Here is a 12,270-nt window from a genome sequence, read left to right on the forward strand (position 1 = left end):
TTGGGAGAATAGATGTCCTCCATTATCATGTTTGAGAGTTACAGTTTATTTTCTTATTATAAATTGTTTTAGTACAAATAGAATAAGGATAGATACGTACAACCGAAGAGATGATCATTTCATTATTATTTTAATGAGAATTTTGAAAATGATCAGTTGGTACTATTAAATATTTTGTGCGTCCTATAATAGTTGTCACTCTTGCGGTCTTTTCCACAATAATTGTCACACTTTACTTTTATTATAAATGGTAAGTAGATCTCATATTCTACTAACTCACTTAACTTACATTTTATTATAAAACCAATATAAAAAAGTGGATCTCACATTCCACTAACTTTTCCAACCAACTTTTCTTTACATTTCTTAAAATCCATGACCACAATAAGAGTGACAATTATTGTAAGACAGAGGGCAATGACGGACGCAGGTGGGGTCGGGTGGAGTCGACCGACCCCACCGCCGTCAGATGAGGCTGTCGAGAAACTTCATTTTTTTGACCTCCGACCCAACGCAGCAGCATCTCCGACCCCATACAGCAGATCTCCGACCCATGGTTTGGCCTTCATCAGAGTCACGAGAGGACTAATCAGTTGGATTAATAAGGAGATATTGGGGATGGAGGAGAGAGACAGTAAAAAAATAGGAGTAGAATCGATATACATCAGTAATACTCCGTAGATTAAACGATTCCCCACTTATTTTATTTAAGGGATATTGGCATCTAATATCACGAAACTTTCAAAAAGTTGGGTTTTTCCCACGAACTTTAAATTGACAAATAGTATCACGAACTTTACCCCGTGTTTGTTTTTTCCTACGAATGAAAAAATTCATGTTATTTTAATAGATTGAAGAATAATTTTGGAGGGTGCGCTTCAAGAAAAACTATCTTCAAAAATTGAAAAACTTGAAACTTTCAAAATTGTTGTCGAGAAATTATGAAAAAAAATCGATATCATAATATTATTTGTGGGAATTTTTTCATTCGTGGGAAAAAAAAACACGGGGTAAAGTTCATGGTATTATTTGCCAATTTTAAAGTTCGTGAGAAAAATCTAACTTTTTTAAAGTTTCATGATATTAGATGTCAATATCCCTTTATTTAACAATAAATTAGATGAAAGGGCATCACGGCATATTAAAATATAAAATCAGTCGGTTTGTTTTTACATACATATTGATGGCTTAATTAGTTAAATTAGTTAGGTTATCACCATAATTATTACATAATATATATGTTATTAATCATAATTTCACTCTGTTTTTATTTCATTTATTAAGTTTTTAAAATTAGTTATAAATTACCAAGTGATTATTATTTTTATAATATTTTCTTAATTTTTTTTATATAAGCTGCAAAAATATGATGGTGGTGTATGATTGAAAAAAATCTTAATACATATATAAAGGGAAACATTTAATTACTAGTATTATAAATGAAAGAAATTTGTTAGTAGATTTTGTTGAATATAGATATTCCTAGGAAAAATATCATTCAGAAGATATGACTATATAATTTGAATTATTTTTAAATAATTATTTTTTTATATTTTTTATTAATTAAATTATGTTTTTAAAACAATTATTCAATAATATTATTATTATTATTATTATTAATTATGTATTATATCCGACCCCACGAGTAAGGTCCGTGATTGACAGAGGGAGTAGATGATAATACAATTGATATATTTTATATTGACAACTGTCAAGTGAAATGATTTGTCTGATCGTGTCGTCAACTTATTTTGTTGTGCTTTCAATTAATAAGTTTTAAAATTTTTATATAAAGATAGATTCCAATTGAATCACTCTTATAACTTAGTATACTACCATGTACATAATATCTCTATTTTTGAAATTGAACCAGGCTGATTTTATTTAAATCGCTTTTATTATTAATAATATTATTGTGTACGTGGTGATGAAAATGGACGATATGAATGATAAATTCATAGTACATGTATTTCCATTTTGATTTAGATATAATTGTTTTATATCCAATGGAAAAGTTAGCCTCTATTTTTTATTAAATTATTGCAAACAGATAAATCTGTAAAATGTGAATTCATATATAAATTCATTAATATTCATGAACAGGTTTTAAAGGTGAATTATGCAAAAGAGTCTAATTATATACTCCTAGTATGCACAAATTATGTAGTACTAGTATATTGTATACTTGTAAATAAGCTGAATTGAATACTAATATAACATATTGAAATTTGAACCTAAATAATAATGTTTTCGTCCCGCTGATATTCAAATACTGCTCAACATTTTTAGATCGAGTTAGACTTCTAAGTTATTATCTTGTTGTAAATAGTGAGATTCTAAACGAAACAACATGAATATATATCTTTCAATGTTATAGTAACTTTTACGGTTGACTTGAGGATCTTCATTTAATCAGGCCCCCACTAAGTTACGAGTTACAAACTGCTGCCTAAACAGATCTTGTATATCTAATTGTCCGTAGCGGAGAAATTTATGAGCTCATATTGGCATTGATTGCATCACATAATTGCTGGGAGGTTTAATGCTGTAGGTAAGAAAAAGTGAGAAATTTATGTCATTATATTGACTTTTTAATTGAACAGTCTTTCATTTTAAAATTTTGGCAAAATAGTATGGGTCTTATTTTTATCATTTCATATTTGAAGAAATCGTTAACCTTTATAAAAACATAAATTAAAAAAATAGTGGAATATGAATCCTACCTTCACATATTAATACTTCCGCGGTATTAAAAATGTGTATTAGGGCCTTTTGTATTCCCCTTAGGATACCGTCAAATTTTGAGGTGAGATTTCTTACTTTTATTAACGGTTTCATGCTTGCTGTGGAGTTTTCTACAACATGGTATTTCGGATGTGAGACACTCCATCAATAAGGTTCGCATTCGCAGTATGCTCTCACAGCGGCAGGTTCGCTTCTATGCATTCACATAAAAGAAATCGGGGCAATTGACTTTCTTACTATTAATGGCTATTATTCTACGCCTTGTTAACTTTTATTTTCGTCGCAGAGTTGGGTGAGGTTCTGAGAGTGATTTTATTGGTGATTTTTGTCATTGTTTTTATATCTCTTTAGATTTTGATTACTTGGTTGCACCTGACTTGTGGCTTCCTCTTTCATTCTCGTTTGGTTATTGGGTTCAAATAATTTTTGGACTTAAGCTTTGTTTGGAACTATTTCGGTTATATTTACATGTAGATGGTCCATTTAACCCTCACCTTCGAGTGTTTTGATTTAAAAAAGAGATGGAAAGTGGTAAGTAAGGCCATCAGTCTTTTCTTCCAAAAAAAAAAGGACCATCAGTCTTAGCTAATTCCAATGGTACTTCAGAATTAATCCCATTTTGTGTTTTAGAGCATAACTCATCCCATTTATTTTTAGGTTTACACTAACACAAATTTAAATTACTCTCTCTTTCTCGCAATAAGAATAACATTTTACAATTTCAGTTCGTTCCACAATAAGAGTCACATTTCACTTTTACTATAAATAGTAAGTAGGTTCACGTTTCACCAACTCACTTCACTCACATTTTATTATAAAACCAATATAAAAAATAGACTCTATATTCCACTAACTTTTACGGTCACTCTTTACATTTCTTAAAACGCATGCTCACACCAAATGTGGCTCTTATTGTGAAATGGAGAGAGTACTCTACTTTTTAAGTACATAACCGTATGACATTTGACGTTAATGTAAGTTGAAGTGACTCTAATCGAGTTTTAATTGTTAATTAATTACTTTATCCAATCTAACAAGAGCGCGGATCGAATAGATTTAGGGATGTCAATCGGGTTGGCCTATTGGGTTTCGGGTCAATCGAGTGCGGGCTAATCGAATTGTGATTTCTTTTGGGTTGTAAGTTTAACCCTAACCCTAGAAGCTCGGGTTTCGGGCTAGCACAACGGGTTAATCGGGTTGCTACTGATAAGAGTAACATGCGATCAATCCAATAAATAATGATGAAAATTAGTTATATTTATAAAATGTAAAAATATTTAATTATGATAAATTTGAGATATATGCTTAAACTCAATCATAAACACGATCAGATACTACTATTTGAGATATTTCATAAAATTTTAATGCATGTTTTAGAAATTTAAACATATTTTAGTGAATTTGAAGTTTTTAATTTATTTATTAATTACTATATTAATAAAAATTCAATATATAATTTGTACTATATTTAATATAAAATTGAAAGTTAAGTATTTTTTAGGTATTTATATTTTAAAATTAATCAATGAAGTGTCGTATTAGGAGTAAAAAAAATTGAATAATAGAAATTTTATCGGATTTTCAGGCCATCCCATCGCGTTTTTGGATCTGTCCTAAAAGGTTGCGATTAATCCGGGCTAATTGAGTTTTAATTTTTATGAGGATAGAAAATTTCAGTTTAACCCTATCAATGTGGCGGGCTATTGGCTAGCCTAAATGTTGCTGGCTAAATTGATATCGCTAGACCCTAGGCGAAGTCATTCCGACCCGGTCCAACCCGTCTCAGAGTTTCTGAAACAAAAACCCCTGCTAAACCCTAATCCGCGTCGACACCTTTCTCTCCAATACTCCCAGCTTCAATGGTGAAAAGAAATCGCCAACCACAGAGCGCAAATGATCAAGAAATTGCAGAAGATAAACCGGTTGTTGCAGGAGAAGTAGTAGAAGAAGAACATGTTGCTGCAGGAGAAGTAATAGAAGAAGAACAGGATGACGACGAGCGGAGCTTCGAAGAATTAGGGCTCGAAGCCCGACTAGTTCGTGCCTTATCGAAGAAATCAATCGAGAAGCCCACTCCAATCCAGCGCGTTGCTATCCCTCTCATCCTCGTATGTATTCTTCATAAATTTGCCATTACTTATTTCAATTGTTTGTTTATTAAGCTTAGTTTGTATTTTCTGTAACCGCAGGAGGGTAAAGATGTGGTGGCTCGGGCAAAAACCGGCTCCGGTAAAACATTAGCTTATCTTCTCCCGGTGCTTCACAATCTGTTCGCTGATTCGCCATCCAAATCGAATCTTGCTCCCGCCGTGTTTATTCTTGTTCCAACTCGAGAGCTGTGCCAACAAGTATGTGTCTTTGAATCTAGTTTCTGAAATATGCATTTATCCTGGTGGTTATTCATTTACTCGTGAATTATCAAGGTTTATTCGGAAGTGACGTCACTGATTGAGCTATGCAGAGTGCAACTAAAAGTTGTTCAGCTAAGGAGCACGATGTCTGCTTCTGACTTGGTCGGTAAATTTAGTTCGTCACAATAATCAGTTTGGGATCTTCTATGCTGTTATAATCAGTTCTTATTTTAAATGTGATCGTGCGAAGAATGAAACTTCTTGTTCCCTTTTTCTCATAGAAAACGTCTTTGGCTGGGCTTCCTGATATTGTTGTATCAACTCCTGCTTGTGTACAAACATGCTTGAAAAATGGTACTCTTCAAGCTAAAGCTCTTCAAGAATCACTTTCAGTTCTTGTCCTTGATGAGGTATGCCGACCCCTTTTGTCCTATTCACAACTTCACTTAATAATTTGAATTTTGAACACAACTAGAATTTGATTGATGTGTAGACAGTAGAACACAGGTATTATCGAATTTGTTTGTAGAACCAATGCAGTGCTTAGTGGTTCGTTCAGAAAGTTTGTAGACAAAACTTATAGGCAAAGAGAGTGGACTCTATGAAAGAGTATAGACCTGCTCGTCTGCTTATATATATCTTGTATAAGCTGTAGATACTAGATACTATCTGCGTAAATAATGTATTGATATATCCACTGACTTTTTTATAATCTATTGATATTCAAGATCTGTCATCACTTAACTGTGTTAATAATAATAACAATAATAACAATAATAACTAGTGGCCTACCACAATAAGTATTATAAACTTATCAGCCAAGATCTCCAATGAATCATTAGATTTACAGTGTCTTCACTGAACTATAGCAAGTTACAAGGGCGTAGTTTTTATGGATGCTCATCAATCCACTTAATGTTGATACAATTGTACTATGTGATTCATTCTGAATATTATCTCTCAGGCAGATCTTCTGTTGTCATATGGATACGAGGACGATATAAAAGCACTTACAGCTTATGTTCCTAAGCGCTGCCAGTGCCTTCTCATGTCTGCTACTTCAAGGTTCATTTCATTTATAATACTGCTGCACTAATTAGTTGATAGTTGGATTTTTTACCTTGACCATTAGTACTGAAGTTAGTTGGCTCCATGGCATACTGTGGCTAGAATCCCTTATATGTGTCATTTGTCAATGTGAGTGTTGACATACTTGGGTGTGTTATCCCTTCAAACATACAAACTTCCACACCTTAACATAGTATACAATACTGTGTATACTGTAAACTGTAAATCATTAAGTTGGCATTTTATTCCTGAAAACAATTTCTTGATTTCCAGATCAGTGGGAGTCTGCTGCTATTTCTTTTTTGAAGTTATGAATTGTTATGATCTGGGTACTGGGAATATTTTTATAAACTCAGTGAGATACATGCTGCTTATTTTCAGATGACTATGACCACCTTCTGTTTCTTCTGCGTAATTACTGCACGAAATGTTTAAGATAGAATCATACACATCACATATGACATTCTTTCATCATGACATCCATCAATGTATTTTATTGCTCTTACTCATCAATCCATGCATATTTGCTTTGATGTTGTTCTCACTTTGTGAACTGAGAAACATGGCTATCTCTAATGCCTCCTTTGACCTGCATGTTATTCAGTGCTGATGTTGAAAAGCTGAAAAAGCTTATATTACATAACCCATACATTCTAACACTACCAGAGGTGGGAGACGTAAAGGATGACATCGTCCCCAGAAATGTTCAGCAGTTTTATGTAAGTTATCCTTATATTTTTCAACACAGTTGTTGAAGTAAATTTTCTATTCTAGGCATGCTACTTTTGTATATTATGGGCACTGAATAACTGTTTAGTTTACTCAATTTTTGGTGACGTATGTGTAAACTCATGACCCTTTTGAGTCTGTCTCAGTGGATTTTGATTTCAATCTGTTGCCTAATAATGAACTTTTTGTGTTTGATCTTTTTACTTGTGTAGATTTCGTGTAGTGCACGTGACAAGCTTATCCATATCCTTGCTCTGTTGAAACTGGAGCTGATTCAAAAGAAAGTGCTGATTTTTGTTAATTCCATTGACACGAGTTTTAGATTGAAGCTATTCTTTGAACAGGTAAATGGTTCACCACTCAACCATATGGAGTGATGTTATATTGATGCCTAATGAGAATGAAGTTAACTAATTTTATGTATACTGACCATAAAACATATTACCACAGCCCAGCCTCAAATATTTCTTGGTAAAACATTGAGAAAGAGTCGAAATGTTTCCAAATGTATCCCCTTAAACCATTAGCATTAAGAAAAGCGCATTCTGTTAGTGATATTTTCTGTCTGTTGTGAATCTTGTGATTTACAATCAGAATAATTGAACAGAAACATTCCAATCACTTACAAGTTATGGGGAAGCAACTAATTAAAAGAGAATTGAAAACAGAAATACTTGCAGATACAAATGAGAAATAAAAACTGCCTACTCTTGTATGTAATTTGGAATTCGCCTACATAAATATGCATATATAGTTGCATACATATCACTGTAAATAAGGAATAACGATTGTGTTTAGACCTGTTATCTTTAGAACTAGCTGCTGAAACTAAGCATCATTGGCAAGTGATTGTGGCTTTGTGTCGTCTAATATAATAGCTCCCACTGTTGTTTGCCCAATGCTATGTTCCAATAATGTAGTATCATAGTTTAACTTGAAGCTTAATTCTTCATAATATTAGGTTATTGGGGATCAAAAGTCTGACCACTGTTTCAATCTTGCAGTTTGGAATAAAATCTGCAGTTTTAAATGCTGAGCTGCCTCAGAATTCTCGCCTACATATTCTTGAGGTACTAGTTGAACTTGAAATATTCTCTTTGCTAGTTCCGATTGAATGTTATGCTGTTCGTTCTTTAGTCAAATTGAGAGAACTTATGTTTGGCACCAATTCTAAACCTTTTATTTATTTTTATTTCAGGAGTTCAATGCTGGTCTGTTTGATTACCTTATTGCAACTGACGACAGTCAATCAGCAGAAGAGCAGAATGATAAGGAAACTCATTCTTCTAAAAAAAAATCTAAAAAGCATTCCAAGAAGTTGGATGCAGAATTCGGGGTAGTAAGAGGAATAGACTTTAAAAACGTATACACGGTGAGCTGATGATTGGTCGTCAACTTGTAGTTACTACTTAGCTGAGTATTCTCTGATTGTTTATGTATGCCATTCTGGATGGGCTTGTGGAGATAGTTTCCTTCTAATCTGTATTACCTACTCCTTTTATGTGTGAAATGAACTGAAGATTATTGTATGACTAATCTTATACATTTGCAATTATGCCACTTCATCTGTTTGAAACTTGTATGCTGCCCATTCTGACTTAGTTGTCAATTTCTGCAACCCTGTTTATATGTGAAATTTGTGATTTGGAATTGTTTCATCAACAGGATTTGTGTACTACCTTGCTTGTTTATTTGATAATTATTTCAGATAAATTGATGCTGCATGCCTGCGCTTTCTTACTTTTTTATAGGTGGTTAACTATGACATGCCTCAAACTGCACCTGGATATGTGCATCGGATTGGACGTACTGGAAGAGCATATAATACTGGTGCTTCTGTTTCTCTAGTAAGATTATTCATGGGATCTCCATTGCACCTTCAAAAGGACTTATTACTTACTATTTGTTTCACCTTAATTGAGCGAATTCTTTAGTAGCAGCATTTATTGAATATGCTGGAATTTTCTTATACCTTTCTTTAATTATGGAATCTGATTCAATCATCTGATTAATCTTTGAATAGGTTTCTCCCGAGGAGATGGAAATTTTCGAAGAGATCAAATCTATTTTGGGCAAAAATGATGCGGATGACTCCAAATACATTGCTCCATTCCCTTTGCTTAGTAAAAATGCCGTGGAGTCCTTGCGCTACAGAACCGAGGTAGATTGAATTCATTATTCATTTCAGGAAAAGCTCATGTTACAAGTGGCAGAATTCCTTGAATACTAGTATTATGTTATATTTCACACCCATATTATTTGCAACTTGTAAGATTATGCAGTTCACATTGTGACTCTTCTTCTGATGTCTTGATTCTCTTTTCCTTTTCTCCATGAAGCTATGTGGTGTAAATTAGGTTATGTAGAATATCTGAGGCTATACTTCTCCACACAATCTATCTGACAATTTTCTTTTAAATACTGCAGAAGCTTGACTCACATTCTTTTAAAATGTGGGAATTATTTATTTTTAATCCAAAATTCCAAATACTTTAGGAACACCTATATAGTTATCCGTCAATGAGAAGGGCAATTGTTGGAAAAATTGATTTCTGAAGCTTGGAAAATCTATACATTGAAACTAGTATATGATAACTTCTGTACATTCTAAATTTCCCCATTGAAGTCTTTAATTCACCGGTAACAATTGTTTCAACAATCATGAACTCTACCCTTCTCTAGCTTCCAATCCCCCATGCGCCGGATAAGGCATGGTTTAAATATTATTCCCACATTAGGTCATTTGTGACCTGTATCCTGTCAGTGATAGTTACTCTTTGTTGCTCCCAAGGCATATGCTCTTAATTTTGCTGAAAGTGAAACCTTGTTCAGAAGTGCAGAAAGTACCAGCATTGTTTCTGTAGGCCATGAAAAGTAAAAAATGCCCTTTAAGCACAACCTACAACTTATTTGAGCTGTCTAATTAACAATTACAGTTGCTGTATTCAGTACTTGAATTAATCACATAACCATATTTTCGAATGTTTGTATTGAGTTCTCAGCATAAAACATGCATGGTTTTTTACTTTATTTATAATGATTGGTTCTTAATGCATAACCTTAATTTTTTCATTTCAGGATGTTTCGAGGAGTATAACAAAACTTGCAGTGAGAGAATCACGAGCACAGGATCTAAGAAATGAAATTCTCAATTCTGAGAAGTGAGTTATCTTCTGACAAGAGAGCTCTTCTGGGAAAAGCAAATTGTTTCTTCCCTTTTTTTGTTTCTAGTGCTATATGTTTGAGACTTTACTTAAGAGTTACTTTACCCTTTAGTTATGAACCCAGATCTTTTAACTGCAGTTACATGTTACTAGTATTGATTTTATCTTGATTACTCAAAGAATGCTGCTTGTCTTAATTCTGAAAATGTGTAGGTTGAAGGCTCATTTTCAAGATAACCCAAAGGACTTAGGTAAACTGAAATCCTACTGGGTTAAAAAAATTGATCAATTTTTTTGATAGTTGATACTTGTTATAACTGTTGCTTTCTTTGGATAGATCTGTTGAAACATGACAAAGTTCTGAGCAAAAAGGAACCTGCTGCGCACCTTCGTGATGTGCCGGAGTACTTACTTGACGCAACAACAAAAGAAGCTAGCAAGATTGTAAAGCTTGCTAGAGCTGCCATGGGAAATACTGGTTCTACTAATCGCAGAGGTTTCAAAGGAAAATCCAAAAAAAGTAGAGATCCCTTGAAAACATTCTCCGCTGAGGTAAAATACTTTCCTGCTCTTGTCGTCCACTTTATTCTCTTCTTTGCTAGTTGCCTCACCTGATAACGAACACAGACCTTATCCAATTATTCGTTCCTGGTTGAGATGTATTGAATGGCTTTCTCCAATTTTCCATTCTTCTCCCAAACGATTGCATGGCTCCAACGTTGTTGCATTTGAATTACCTCTTCATGTAGGATTCTAGTATAATTCTGTGATGATAATTGATATTGTCAACTGGGTGCATTCGCTGCCAATAGCTACTGTCAAATGCGGTTATTTGCTGTATGATTTTGTCATTTTACACAAAGTCATGGTTTCAGGCATCAAAGCGGGGCCGTAAAGGCGGAATGAAGAGGAAAGGTAAGAACCAGGATGAGTGACACTCACTAACACCAGAAAACATTATCGTCTTATTGAAATTATATTGAGGTACGAATCTCCATATACACCAGCTGTGAAAGTCCATAATTCGTATGTGTGCCTTGTATCTGCATTGCCTTAATATAAACAAAAAAAAATTAATTTTGCAGGATAGGAGGTGAGACTTAAACCTTCATTACAAGGACATAATAGCAGTGTGGAACACTCCTTAAAAGAGACATTGTTATGGAGCTCTACTCATACATGAAAATGATACAGGCACTCGGTTCTTAAAAGAGATGTGTTGGAGATTTATTATAGGTTCACTGGAAATTTTGATTATATGCAAGCTAATTGTTTATATATTCAAGAATTATAATGTTACTTGGCTAAAAATTTTGGGCATCCCTTTATTGGGTTTCAACTTTCAAGTGTCACGTTCCTTCGGATATCTGGACTTCCTTGATAATTTTTGTTGAAGACGTAATATAAAGAATGTTACTCCAGTTTATTGTTGCGTCTGGTAATTGAAATGATCGCCAAGCACTCTGGATGTCGGGGTATGATTTTTTTAATAAATTGAGAATTTATTTATTAATAGATAATTAAAGATAAAAAGATTAATACTGTAGTACATAGTAAGATATTTAAAACAAAATAAAAAATCAAATTACGCTAACTTTTTAGTTTTGGATTTATAATAACAGTGGTTTAGCTCCTATGCTAATGATTTGAAGACATTAATGGACTGTTTGGTTGCTTCTACAAAGTCCTGTCGTCTTCTCTGTTCTACGATAGTCATGGTCATCGGCCTGTGTCTCTTTGTGGTGGCCCTTCTCCACGACATATGTTTCATCCATCCCACGACTTGCCAATCTATTTTGAAAAGAGTGGAGATTCATGGATGATCGACATCCACTTTGGAAGTCTCATCATGGTATATACTGCATTTTGGTGTCGGATACAACCTATAGCAGCATTTGGCCCCAGCTTACATCATTCAAAAGCTTTAAAAGAAAGATTCAGGAAGTGGCTCCAAAAGGTATTTCGTGTGTAATTGGAAATGGGTCCCACATAAGATTTTGGCACTACTATTGGTTGGAAAGAAAAATTAAAAGAGACTTTTCCTTGATTGTTCGTGTTGTCTACCCAAAAAGAACGTTATTCAGAAAAGAAAACGGGGAGTGATGTGAGGGTGTCTTGTAACGCCCGCGGCAAGAGTAATAGGAGTACTCCATCCCATCCCTTTCCTAAAAATAGGACCTTAGTAGTAAAAAATAAGAAGCAAAAGAAATAGG

General features: G+C 33.8%; 1 protein-coding gene across 1 annotated transcript; it reads left to right on the forward strand.

Annotated features, from left to right (window-relative positions):
* The first annotated feature begins 4,508 nt into the window (after window positions 1–4,508).
* On the forward strand, window positions 4,509–11,478 carry LOC125197501 (DEAD-box ATP-dependent RNA helicase 16-like). The gene is made up of 16 exons (XM_048096256.2): window positions 4,509–4,853; window positions 4,935–5,093; window positions 5,169–5,258; window positions 5,378–5,506; window positions 6,061–6,161; window positions 6,769–6,883; window positions 7,106–7,237; window positions 7,898–7,963; window positions 8,092–8,265; window positions 8,645–8,740; window positions 8,917–9,054; window positions 9,972–10,054; window positions 10,271–10,308; window positions 10,395–10,609; window positions 10,933–11,041; window positions 11,143–11,478. The coding sequence occupies exons 1-15, from the start codon at window positions 4,605–4,607 to the stop codon at window positions 10,990–10,992; spliced, it is 1,845 nt and encodes a 614-aa protein (XP_047952213.1). The 5' UTR covers window positions 4,509–4,604; the 3' UTR covers window positions 10,993–11,041; window positions 11,143–11,478.
* Window positions 11,479–12,270: the final 792 nt, after the last annotated feature.

The sequence above is a fragment of the Salvia hispanica genome, chromosome 4 (assembly GCF_029641045.1).
Source record: "Salvia hispanica isolate PSC_SH4W2 chromosome 4, Shi_PSC_v1, whole genome shotgun sequence".
NCBI classification, from domain to species: Eukaryota; Viridiplantae; Streptophyta; class Magnoliopsida; order Lamiales; family Lamiaceae; genus Salvia; species Salvia hispanica.

Excerpts from the sequence above, each read along its gene's own strand:
- LOC125197501 (XM_048096256.2), top strand. The coding sequence starts at position 4,605 with ATGGTGAAAAGAAATCGCCAACCACAGAGCGCAAATGATCAAGAAATT. Across the intron at positions 4,854-4,934 it reads TTGCTATCCCTCTCATCCTC|GAGGGTAAAGATGTGGTGGC; the intron begins GTATGTATTCTT and ends CTGTAACCGCAG. Across the intron at positions 5,507-6,060 it reads CAGTTCTTGTCCTTGATGAG|GCAGATCTTCTGTTGTCATA; the intron begins GTATGCCGACCC and ends ATTATCTCTCAG.